Raw genomic sequence first — 12,854 nt, forward strand, 5'->3', positions numbered from 1 at the left:
AGTAAATAAATAAATGGGTACTTTTTTATTTTTTAAAGGATAAAATTTCAGACAAATCTGTAAAACAATATAATGGAGGAAATGTAAAGCTAACAAACTCATTGACCATGCTGCCAAAGAAGGGATTTGACTTTTAATGGGTGTCAGCATGCTTTAAGCGAATTAAACAAGTGAAAGAACTTCCTCGGTGTTCAAAATTATTTTGCCTGCTACCTGAAGTTTGATTGTATGTTTGTAACAATCTCTACTACAGATTACCAAGAGGACTGAACCTAGAGCTTCAGCAGCAAGCACATGTAAGCTAGAGGCATGATTCCATGAATCCATAACAAATCTTGCTCCACAAGCAATCTCATAGACCTCAAAGTTAGAAGAGGAATAAAAGAGAAAGGTAGGGAAGGGGAAGTGGCACTGGTAGTTCTAAATTATCACTCCTTTCTTACAGATATATCAGATGTTCAAGAAATAGAGGAGATTTCTGAGCCTTATGAATGACTTCCACTCTGGCAAGCTAACATGATGTTAATATTCCATAAAGCACTTCAATTTGGAACTCTATCATGAGCGGGATGAGCTTCCCAAAGATGAAGTACGAACATAAGAATGGCCATACTGCATCACTCCATCCTAGCTCAGAATCCTGCCTTCCAACAGTGACCAATGCCAGGTGCTTCAGAAGGAATGAACAGAACAGGTAATAATCAAGTGATCCAGGTAACTAGCCAATGACCCCAATACAGAGTCTTCTCAAATCCAGAAACAAGCAGCACCATGGACTAGATATTAGAGGAGGACAGGATTCATGCTTTACACAACTGCTGTACATTCATGGAAAACTTTCAGGTTCTCATCTTATATTGTGATGTATAGGAATGCCAAACAGTAATTGACTTTCTGAGTCTGTACCATGGCATCCCTACTAAAGAGTCACAAATGTCATTCTTCTGGATGAAGAATATCTAGATTGATTAAGCAACAAAAGCTGACTCATTCAATGTGTAATGGTTGAAAAACAAACAAACAAGAAGTATTACAGTGGGCGCCATCGTGTGTTAGCATTGGAAAACGGAATAATATGAGAAATGTCAATGCAATAGATTCATCAGGCTTCATGATCAGGTATTTTGTTTGCTTGGTTGCTTTTAATTATACCACTTGAAAATGGTTAGTCTCCTTAGCTGAGATTATGCAGGCATCTGTTCTGGAGTACATTCTCCTCTATCAATGCGTTAAAGGCCACAGCTTCAAATAACTGCTATCATCATGACCATTTTGAATAAGCACATTTAGCATGCCGAGCTGCAGGGAGGGAAAAAAAAAAAAAAAAGAGAGAGAGAGTTAGGACTTCCCCGTCTTAATCCCACTGTTGCAATCTGACAGTTTGCACCCATTTGACTATTATAACAGCAGGAACGTCAGTGCTTCCAGGAGAGTGCATTCGAACTGAAAAATTAAGTGTAGATGACAAGACAAAGGACTCTAAACATCATAAATGTAAATTAATAATCAAATATACATAAAGATCAACTAAGAGACAGATGGCAAGCAGTTTTCCCCAATGTACTTATAGTTGCTCTTCCAGCACATGTATTTGGGTCACTTGCTAGATTAAATCTCATGTGGCAGGCCCAACAGAGATACAGTGCAATAGCGTATGGATTCAGCTTAATTTTACTTTGAGCAATAGTTTTGGATAATAAATATCTTAAATGTGTACTAAGACTTGACACAGGTTGGAGCATTAAGCCAAAACTATAGAAGAGAGCTGTTTGAAATCATTTCCCATCAGCATGGCAGTTCAATTTGTGCTTACTAAACAGAATAGAGCATAAACTAAAAAGTTGGTCTATTGTATTTTATTTGATTGAATAAACCTCCTACGCAATAAAGGTAGGAAACATACCTTCTATCATTCATATAAATGGCTGTTTTCCCCAAGCGATTAGTTCATAAAAAGGCTACCTCACAAAGAATTTCCTGTCATGTAATTCACTTTAACTTCTTGATTTACGAATCAAGATTGTAAAACTTGGGGATAGCATGCAGTCTACATTTGTCTACGATAATTACTGAAAGTAAGGGTGAACAACAGAATTCCATCTATCTACACAAAGGACATCTGTTTTAAAAAAACTAGGTATTTTCAAATGCATCAGTTTTATGAATGGTCTACAGAATTATCTAATCACTTAAGGTCAAAAGATCATACTAATACTATCCTTAAAATGAGCCTTTCTTCAAATACTTAGTAGAAGAGCAAAAACTTCAATGGAGGAGTTGTTATTGAGATGGTCACTGTAGATATGTACGATCTCAGGTAACAGAAGCACTAAATCTTGCACACCCCAGTTGTACACTTACAGTGACCTAGCATAAGTTACACCAAGGACTACACCATCACAACAAAGCACCCAATAGCCAGTTAAACAAAAACTGCAATTTAAAGTCAAGCACAAGTGGGCAAGCAAAAGCAACTGTGTTAGTCTAATCACAGCAGTAGACATCTTTCCTGTCATACTGGTACATATAAGTGCAATTCTCATTACCGTGAATGAGAATTTAATGTACATGACTGGAAATTAGCCCCCTTAATCTGGCAAGAAATTGGATTTAACACATGGCAACAAAACCACAAGGAAATCTTCAACACAGCCCAGTCACGGAAATTACATTCCCCCAATACGGCTGTATCAGTTCCAACTGATTTTTCTCAGCTAAACCCTGTGTTAACCAGCAATGTCAGCTCAATGTGGTATTACAAAAAAATTAAGTATTGTACTCCCCATTCAACTTGTTCTTTCGTATAATTTTCTTCCTATCTCCCAATGATCAACTGGCCAAAACGGAAGACAATTGGGAAAAATATTTACCTTATTTCTAGATGAAGAGAGGGAGTCTTTCCACATGATCTTAGCATGCAATTTAGAACCATCAAGACCCTTTAGGAAAATTACAGCAGAGGGGAGGAAAAGAAACATGCTTTTGTAAATTCTGCATGCATCATTTGAATTTTCTGGGATTAGAGGGGAACAGAAAAACAGGGGGGACTCCCTCCATTATACTGCATTTTGGTTTAGTTGCCACTACTTCAGTCAAAGTTTTCAATACCCAGTCTGAACCATAAAAAAATCAACAGGCGTTCATTCTCCTTATTAATATTCCACAGACAAGTCAAGCTTTCAAGTACACTTCACGTAAATTATATGAATTTACGATTACAAGGAAGGGATGTACACATTTTCTTATTCTATTTCTTAACCAAAGACTTTAAATTCATTCCATTTCAATTTAACTGGATGAATGGGGTGAGAGGGGAGAAAAACAGAAATATTGAGCCCTTTGATATAAAACAATCAAGCTTAGACGAGGTAAGTTTGTTATATCCCCATCATGCACAGTTTTCGGTATGGTGCCATGAAGCCTCTAAAATATTAAGTTTTACCATAGGGAAATTGATTTTGCTATAAGAAGTTTTTACGATGCCACTTAATCGTAGCCAACCTACTTAAAAAAAATACAGAAAGCAATTACAGACACCCTTTATATAGTAAGCTTGGTCATTATATATATAAAGAACAGATTCTGATATAATTTCAAAGTAGTGGAAAAGGAAATAGAAAAAGTTAAGGTAACATGATGCCCTCCTGAAACAAACATTACAGTTTCCAAGCTTAAATGTACAATCTTGATTCACTTAAAGTTAGAAGCATGATCCATCTCCCACATGGGGTGCTGTGTCCTGCAGTTCCAACACTGACCTCCTTATCTAGTGTTACTTTTCAAGAAAGGTCCTGTAGGGCAGTGCCATTCTGCGATTACAGTTAAAAGAACATTTTAGGTCTGAGAATCCCATTTTTAAACACGTGAGCTAGGAAAAGCTATTACTATCTTGCAATATTTGTTTTTCCTGTCCCTTTCAGTGAGGTAGTTGAAAATGTGCTAATTAGATGACCTACTGTACAGAACTGTCATTAATTGGAGTTCAGTGAACCCTAGTGAATTGCTATATTTTAGTTACAACTACTAGAAGTGTTTAATTTATTTAAAAGCCAAAGACATAAACAAATCCGTATTTTAGAATTTAATTTAAACAGTGTGAGATTTATGTTAAGAGGATACCATGTGATTATCTTTTCCATTCTTTCAGAGATGGCCTGCAATTAAACATTACTAATATTTTCTAATGCAGTGGTTCTCAAACTTTTGTACTGGTTACCCCTTTCACACAGCAAGCCTCTAAATGCAATCCCCCCCTTCTACATTAAAAATACTTTTTTATATTTTTAACACCATTATAAATGCAGGAAGCAAAGCGGGGTTTGGGGTGAAGGCTGACAGCTCATGACCCCCCATGTAATAACCTCACAACCCCCTCAGGGATCCCGACCCCCAGTTTGAGAACCCCTATTCTAATGGTATTAAAGCACAATTATGGTAGGATCGAGAGACCTTGACCGCTACATCAATAATGCTAAGTAGTATTTCAAATGACACTGCAATCTTAGCTAATTTGGACTGGCCAGTGGAAACAAAAGTTTATACCACATCCTTAAACAACCCAGTTTTGCAATACATACTAAAGTTCACATAAATGTTCCAAAATTCCTACAGTTCTTAAGTGTAACAGGATGGGTTCAGATACTGTCAGTGTGTGAAAAAAATTCCCCACTTTCGATTGAGCTAAATCAGACCTTACATTTCAGAATAAAAGTAGATTTTTCTTCTGCGTGGTTTTTAAAAGGCATATTAAAACAAACAAGAATCACTATACAAAACTGGAGGGCTGACAAACTAGAATATTTTAACTACCTCACAGAACTTCTTCAAATACATGTAATTGACTTTAAGGATTAAAGTTTGAATGGTTACAGTCTGAAACTGTAAACTGTTCCAGGGCTAAGATGCTGGATAACAATTGAAATTTGGCATTCAGTTTCAGTATAATAGTAGGAACCCTCAAAAAAGGGGGTTTATTCTGGAAAGCGTGGTAGACCTTAACTATGGCAGGTGCACTCTTATACTGTGTAAGAGAATGGAAGAACATTCCAAGTTCAGTAATTAATTGACTCCAGTACAGAGACTATTTCCCAAGGCAATGGACTAATCAAAGCCATAACTGATCCTTTCCCTTCCCATTAATGTCCCTGAAAGTTTGGAACAAGTTATCTAGCAATAGCTCTGCCTTAGTCATTTCCCACTCTCAATCTTGCCCCTCACACACTTTAGCTAAATAAAAGCTCCAAAAGGTTAATACCCATAGACTCTAGCTAGAAATGTTTTTGCCAGTCAATGTGCATATGAAATACGAATCGCTGACCTATAAGTTATATACACATATATTCATTTTTTAAGTTTGATTAGGTCTAGGACAAGGACATACTGTGGTGGCCAGTTACTAGTAGATAGGAGGATTCAAGCAGCATGGCTTCCACATAAAGCCACTCTGCCAAATCCCAATCACCAACTCACCCTAACCCAGAGGATTAATTCACTTTCCAAAGCAGAGAGAGGCTGATGAAAAGCTGTCAAAGTAAATCTATGCTCACTTTTTGGATGGTTCAATTTCAATGTAGCATGAAACACCCCAGGATGGTTAATAAGTTTAGCCAGGCGTGCTGTTCTCCCTAATATATTTTAATTATGCATCTGTTTTAATTGTAATCAGATTAAGTGACCGGAAAAGGCACAAATTGGAATGTTCCCTAATTGCTAATGGAGCTTTTCATCAGTTTCTAAACACAAGTACATTTAGGAAAGAAATAGGTAGAGACACCAGTAAAACCGTGACATTTTCCAGCAATCGATGCAGTTTCTTTGACAACACAGTTCAGGTCTCATTAGCTGCCCAAACTAACTCGAATGCAAAAGACAACTTCAAGCCCCAGGGACTTCATCTTTGCTAATTAGCATAAAGAAATGTTGAACACACAAACTAAAGCTGCAAAATTAAAATTAAAACTAAATGCGTTTAGAAGCGCTGCTCATCCGATCTTCAGCGGGCACTGCATACACACACGCAGTATGCACTTGCAATAAGTACAGTGCAAAGTTAAAGCAGAAATCTCTATTCTGCTACTATAGTCTGTGTGTGTGCCAGAGAGAAAGAGAGAACTGTCAAATGCTTCGGAAATCAGACAGTCACGGAATCAGTGGAGGGAAGGGATCTGTTACGGGGGGCGAATCTTCCTTCCCAACCCAGACGTTACATCGTTTAACGGGTTTTTTGTTATACTAAGTTACATACACAAACACGAGAAGTGGAGATACACACACAACGTTCATGCACTCAACGCCCACCGAGCAGAGATGTTCGTTTTCCCCAAAACTTAAGCGCTTGCAAACAGTGGAGGGGGCGGGAAGGGGGGATTGCAGAGAAAGAAGAGGTTTGTTAGGACATACAGCAGCTCGTCTTGCCCCCCCCCCCCCCACCCGCACCGCTTTTCCGTTCTCTCTTCTCGCAGCTGTTTAATTCCCTGTTTAGAATAAACAAACTTGATCTACACGAGTCCTGACAGCGGGGCAGCTTGGGCATTAGAGGGCTGAGCTCTGGCAGGCACCGAACAATGCTAGCTAGGCAAAGCAGCGGCGAGGGGCGCATTTAAGATACCGCAGACTAAGGCTCTGCCTAACCCTTCCGTCAACAGGTGAGCGCGTCCCCCACCGCGCGCCGCCCCGGCCCCCACTCAGGGAGCCCGGCCAGGAGCCGGGGAGGAGGGTTCGCGCCTGCGGAAGGCGCTCGGAGTAGAGGGGGCTCCGCCAGCGCTGAGCCCCGGGGGGCGGGGGGCTCTTCTCTCAGCCGGCGGCGGCTCCTGCCCAAGTTGTTCCCAGACCCCCCCGCGCTCCCCTAGGGCTCCCAGCGCAGGCTGGCTGCACGGCTCCCGCCGGCACCACCTACCTGTCATCGTAGCAGAAATCCGCCCCCAGGGTGTTGAGATACAGGACGAGCCCCAGGGCGCCGCTCACCAACTCTGCGATCATCTCTCCTCCGCCTCCTTCCCCTTACGCCGCCGCCGCCGCTCCAGCACCGGGGCAGCGGCAAAAAGCATCCACCCGCCCCCTTCCCCTCGCTCGCCTCACTTCTTCCTTCTCCCCGCCCGGCTCCGGCCACTTCTCGGCTCCGGGCTCAGCTCGGCGCGTCCCGCATCCTCCTCCTCCTCCTTCTCCTCCACGCCCTCGGGCAGCAGCCGCGCTCCGCACCGGCGGCAGCCGGTTTATTGTTCGCCGCTCTCCGCTTCTCCCCTTAACCCATAGCAGCTCGGGGAGCGCCGGGGAGAGGGAGCCGGAGCAGCCGCTGCTCTTCCGCCGCCCGCCGCCCGGGGTGCCGGTGCCTCCAACCCGGGCGCAGCTCAGTCACTCTTCATTGGCTCCAGCCAAAGCCCCCGCTCGCTGCTGAACTGCGAGCGCCGCTGCCGAGGCTCCGCGAGCGCCCGCGTGGGGCTCACCCCGAGCTCCCAGCGCGCGTGCGCGCCCCCTCCTCCGCCCCGCCCCTCTCCTCTCCTCTCCCCGCCCGCGCCGGCCCCGCCCCGTCTGCACCCCCGCCCCCCCGGCCCCTTGGGTTGCACGCTGAGAGCCGCTGGCAGAGCGCGGGCGCGGCTGGCAGAGCGCCCCGGCGAGAGGCTGCCACAACTCCTCCCCTCCCCAGCGGCATCAATAAGCTGGAAATTCAACACGAGGAAGCGAGCCGGGGCCGTTGCGGAGGGAGGGGGGGACCCTTTAGCTTTCACCTGCCTGACTTGGGTGTCTGGGGTGCCCCCAGGAGCCTGGGGTCGCGGTTGCGCGGCGCGCAGGAAAACGCTGAGCGGCCGGGGCTGCCCGCCGGTAACACTGCAGAACGATTGCGGCCCTGGGGCAAGTCGCCCCGCAGGCGGCGCGCCGGGAAGCCGGAACGCGGCGCGCACGTGTGGAGGGCGGCGGCGGCGGGAGTGGAAATCCGACAGGAGCTGTGCTGGGAGCCCGGCGGGGGGAAGCCAGGCTCTGCAACGCTCTTCGATCGTGCCCAGGGCAGGGGGGCACGGCGCCAGGGAAAGGGTGCGGGTCCGCCAAGGGTTTGCTACCCCTGCCTCCGTTTTACACCGATTCCCCCGTTTCAGTGCGTTTCTGAACGGTTTCCACGAAGTGGCGCACCGTGCCGTCCGTGAGGCGTGGGAAGCCGCACCTCCCGCCGGATGCAATACGTTGGGGAGTTTTGAACAAGTTCCTCCCCCCCCCCCCAGCCATTGCTATTTCACGCCGTTCTCTCCGGCCTCGCGGTGGATTGAGTCCATTAAGACCTCTCTCGGGGCAGTGCTTGAGGTGCTCTTGTGAAGCCTGCCGCTGTGTGTCACAAACACAATGACCGGCATGACCGGGAGCAGTGGTTGCAGGCGTGAGGGTGTGGCGCGGGCTGTACAGCACATTAAAGCGTTGAGGGGGCCTTACTGAACCCACTCCTGGGAGTTATCGGGGGTTAGCAGTCCGACTGCCGCTCCGAGTACAGCGCCTAGATCTCACATGCTCAGCTGCCAGAAAGAACCTTGCCTCCAAAAATCAGCTGGGAACCTATTTTATATCGCTGCCCAGACAATCCTGGTCAGCTCTACATAGTATGTCTCTGTAACAAGATGATTTGAGTTCAGACCCAGCTCCTCTGGTGAGCCATCCCCCCAAAAACCGCATAAAAGAGAAGGTAATGACTGTTGGGCCATAGCAGCAGAAACATCTTTGTCAACTCCATCCAGGAAGGATATATGAATGGCTGGGGTTTTTCCCCCAAAGCAGCAGGGGGGAACTACTGGCTGGAAGAGAGGAGGTCCTGCAAGGAAACCTTAGGAACAACCAAGCCTGGGGACAAAGTTTAGCTGAGGTTGATCTCTAATTTTTGAGTTACCACTAAAGCCACAGCCCGGATAATTCAGTGGCAGAGGGAGCATAAAAAGCCCCCTACCTTTGAGTGGACTGCATGAGGGGCAAGCAGCAGCTGTCCTTACTCTCCTGAAGGTGCACAGTTCCCCACTGAGGCTTTATAGGCTTCACCCCATCATTAGCAGGAGTAGACTGCACTTACAAGGGTGCAAAGTGCCTGTGCAACTGGAATGTAGTGCAGTAGCTGTGTGGGTCCTAGGGTATTAAGAAACAAGGTGGGTGAGGTACTATCTTTTATTGAAACAATGAGGAGTCTGGTGGCACCTTAAAGACTAACAGTTTTATTTGGGCATAAGCTTTTGTGGGTTTAAAAACCACTTCTTCAGCTCCTCATTGTTTTTGTGGATACAGACTAACACGGCTACCCCTCTGATATCTTTTATTGAACCAACTTCTGTTGGTGAGAGAGACAAACTTTGGAGCTACACAGAGCTCTTCTTCAGGTCTTGTGTAGCTCTAAAGCTTATCTCTCTCACAGAAGTTGATTCAATAAAAGATATTACCTCACCCCTTCTCTGTGCAACTGGAAGACATTTTGGTTTTCCAATGCACCATTGTACCAATAAAGGAGAAGGACCATTGTAAAGAGTTTTCTTAGCTGGGTGAAATGTGGTTTACACGATCACACAGCTGAACATGTATGACACCTGAACCTTTACATGTCATGTCAGCAACAGGATTCCACACACAAGAAAATGATGTGGCCCAGCAGATGAAGTAGCCAGTGCAGTGACTTTGCTACAGGGATCCACAAGACCCTACTTGGAGACATAGGCTCTTTGCCTAACTCAGGAAATAACCCTGGGGAAGAGAAATAACAGGGTGGATAGAGTGCTAAGAGAGTTGCTTCTGTTGCTCAGTTGGTTAAAAATAGTAACTGCACTGGTGTTATTAATTATATTGTGATATATTTTACCATATGATCAGGAAATGTCAGATAATTCATACTGACTCACAGTAGGCTTACTATATGACATGTGATAATCACAAGGTATCTGGCAAGGTAATTTAGGAATTCCCTTCCGACACCAAGCAGCCACTTCCAAGATAACTTTTTTTTCCAAGAAATTCACATTGTCACAGATTCTACTATCATGGGGAAGAGAAGAAGAAGGTTGTAACAACACATATTAACAACAGTAATTGTGAAGATGACTTGAGTTATTCAACCTAAAAAATACTCTATTGTATAGTTTAGTAGGCACATTTCTATGAGTTGAGCACAATTAATTTAACAGCTTTAGCACCAACATGGAAATCTTTTCTTCCAATAAAATGTAAAAGGACTCTGAGCCATTGTGTTTCAATATATTTCACCTAAGCCATGCCTTGAAGGTAAAGCTGGGGCACAGCATGAAGAAAAGCACATGCCTGTCACAGTGACAGATTTGGTTATTCGGTCACTGACTTTGATACCATGGTGATGAGCGTGGTATAAAACCAAAGATAGATTTGAATAGACACTTCAGAGTCTACACACCATGCTGAGCAATGGCTTTCAGAAAATATTTGTGCCAACTCCTTTGCCATAGAGGAAGAATAGAAAGACTGAGCCCTGAAAAGCTTCTAATGATTTTGCATTTAATGGAACAGTTGAAGTATTAAATGGCAATACAAATATTGTCAAAATGTGTCTATAGCTGTATTTTATCAGTTGTTACAGCCACGCACAGACAAGTAGGTGTTGCAACATATGCATAATTCTGAACAACACGTAGTTTGCAATGCTATGCCTTAGTGAGCTCAAAGTGTAAAATATAGTACAAGTCAAAAGTACCACTCAGCTGTGTTATTGCTGTTTAACATCAATGATAAATAGATTGTTCTAAAAAAAGTAACCAAATTAATTGGAATACTTAAATGAAGGAGTGTACTGGGAAGTTTGGAACACTGTCAGTAAATCAGTTAATGTTCTTGTAATTCTCTCTCATTAAAGCTAATATTAAAAAATTATATACAGGTTAAGAAAAGAGTGTCTGTACATCTGGGCATAATGCTTAGTTTATCCACGCATACAAAGTTTGTTTTTAAAGTCATAAGATACATATAGTGCATAATCAGCAATAACCCAAATAAATTTAAGAATACAGTTTAGATATTAGCATCCAAGTATTCGGGTACAAACATGTCTGAAATTTGAGTCTCAAATGTGCAAATAAGTAGTACATCTTCCCAACCTTCACAACTCCCCTTTCAGCCGCTCCATCCATTGATAAAGAAATAGATTTGTATTTCTGGTCAGTTGTGGTCCAAATCAAATAAACCACTTATTGGTTATGTTTTGAGTAATCGTTCTAAAAATCTCTTTACATTTCACACAATGGAATTAATCATTTTGGGGATTTATAAAATATCTTTTTTCCCTCTTGATTTGCTAACTGGGGAGTGAATATACTGAAAAATTACAACACTATACAAATTAGCTAGATCAAGTAAGATGAGAGACTGCTAAACTAATTATAATTAAAATCTAGGACCAGACTGTGAACACTTCACAAGCAATTGCATTAACATCAATGGAATTACTTATGTCAGAAATTGTTTATTGAGGTGAGTAACAGGTTCACAATCTGGCCCTTAATTTACCTACAGAAGAAGATGGAGTGTGGAAGACAGTTTTAACTAAATGCCTTTCTCAAAATCACTCGGGTTCACAGATAAAGAGCTGCTTAATTTTATGGACTTTATTTGGGGAGGGGGGGAAGGGACATGTGTTAGCATGTGGCTTCCTGACATGTTGATAGGATCCCATTCCTTCTCAAGGGAATCAGCATCGTCTTTCTTCTTTTAATCATTCTGTAATAGTAATAATAAAATTAATATTAAGAAAAGCAAATCCATTTCACAACCATAAATCCATTTCACAACTAGTAAAATCTAGTGGAAATCTAAGAAAAAGGACAGTGTAAATTGCCATCTATATGAACAAAACATGTAATGAACTTATATTAATAACAGAAAGAGATTCAGCAAGGATTTCAATAGAGTAACTTTTATAGGAAGCATATTTCCAGGAGACACCAATTCCTACTTTAGATCAGTCAGTGGAGCTAGAGTATTGCTGCAGAATTGATACATTCATGGAGGAAAAGAGAGAAAAAACATTTTTAGCTTTAGATAATGTAATTACACGCAATCATGCAGCTTCACTCTGCCCTCTCTGGTAAGAACCAAGGATGGTAAAGGCAGATTTCTACGTCTTTAGAGATAGATAAATTAGATGATCAATCTATCATCTAAAAGTGTTAGCTCCTAACAGCTATGAAGAAAAATAATTAGCTATTTTACTGAAAAATAGGGACTTAGGCTGGGATTCACAAAGGGACTTGGGTTGCAATGCTGAGTGTCACAGTGCCTAACTTTCAGGCACCCAGAAAATCACAGGAACACTGATCCACAAAGTCGAGTTAGATGTTTAAATTCCATATATAATGACTGGGGAGAGATAGGCACCTAAGAATGGGATCCACAAAAGCACACTAGGTGCACAGCTACCTAAACTGACCAATGGGAGATGCCTACCAGAGGATTGTGTGCTAAGTCCTGCCCCTCTCTCAGATCCAGGCACCTCCATCCAGGCTGCAGGGAGATACCTATCTCTGTGATCCACGAACCGGAACCAACCACAGGACCAGTATAGCCATTGGGCCAAAGAGAGTGAGAGAATGAGAATGACTCTAGTGTTTAAGGCCCTCTCATGGGAGGTGGGAGACCCCGTGTCCAGTCCCCCTGCTCCAATCATTAGTTATCCACAGTGGAACAGCTTCAACATGAGAGACTGAGGAACCCCCACATCAAAATATCCCATAGCTCGGTGGTTAAAGCACTCTCCTGGGAAGTGGGAGACCTTAGTTCATATCTCTTTTTCCCTCCCCTGGCAGAGAGGGGGGAACTGAACCCGGGTCTCCCACATCCCAGGCAAATGCGCTAAGCACTGATGTAAAAGTTATAAG

The 12,854-nt window shown here is 43.3% G+C and overlaps 1 protein-coding gene across 5 annotated transcripts in view; it reads right to left on the minus strand.

The window, feature by feature from the left end:
- TMTC2 (transmembrane O-mannosyltransferase targeting cadherins 2) overlaps nt 1-7,448 on the minus strand; it is a 379,331-nt gene extending 371,883 nt beyond the window's left edge. For all 5 annotated transcript variants that reach the window (XR_012156727.1, XM_073327618.1, XM_073327617.1 and 2 more), the window contains exon 1: nt 6,896-7,448. Coding sequence is in view for 4 of the 5 variants with exons in the window: in XM_073327618.1 (XP_073183719.1) it covers nt 6,896-6,978 (83 nt within the window). In the remaining variant the exon portion in view is untranslated. The remainder of the gene's footprint in view (nt 1-6,895) is intronic.
- Between the last annotated feature and the right edge of the window lie 5,406 nt (nt 7,449-12,854).

This window comes from Lepidochelys kempii, chromosome 1, assembly GCF_965140265.1.
Source record: "Lepidochelys kempii isolate rLepKem1 chromosome 1, rLepKem1.hap2, whole genome shotgun sequence".
Taxonomy (NCBI): domain Eukaryota; kingdom Metazoa; phylum Chordata; order Testudines; family Cheloniidae; genus Lepidochelys; species Lepidochelys kempii.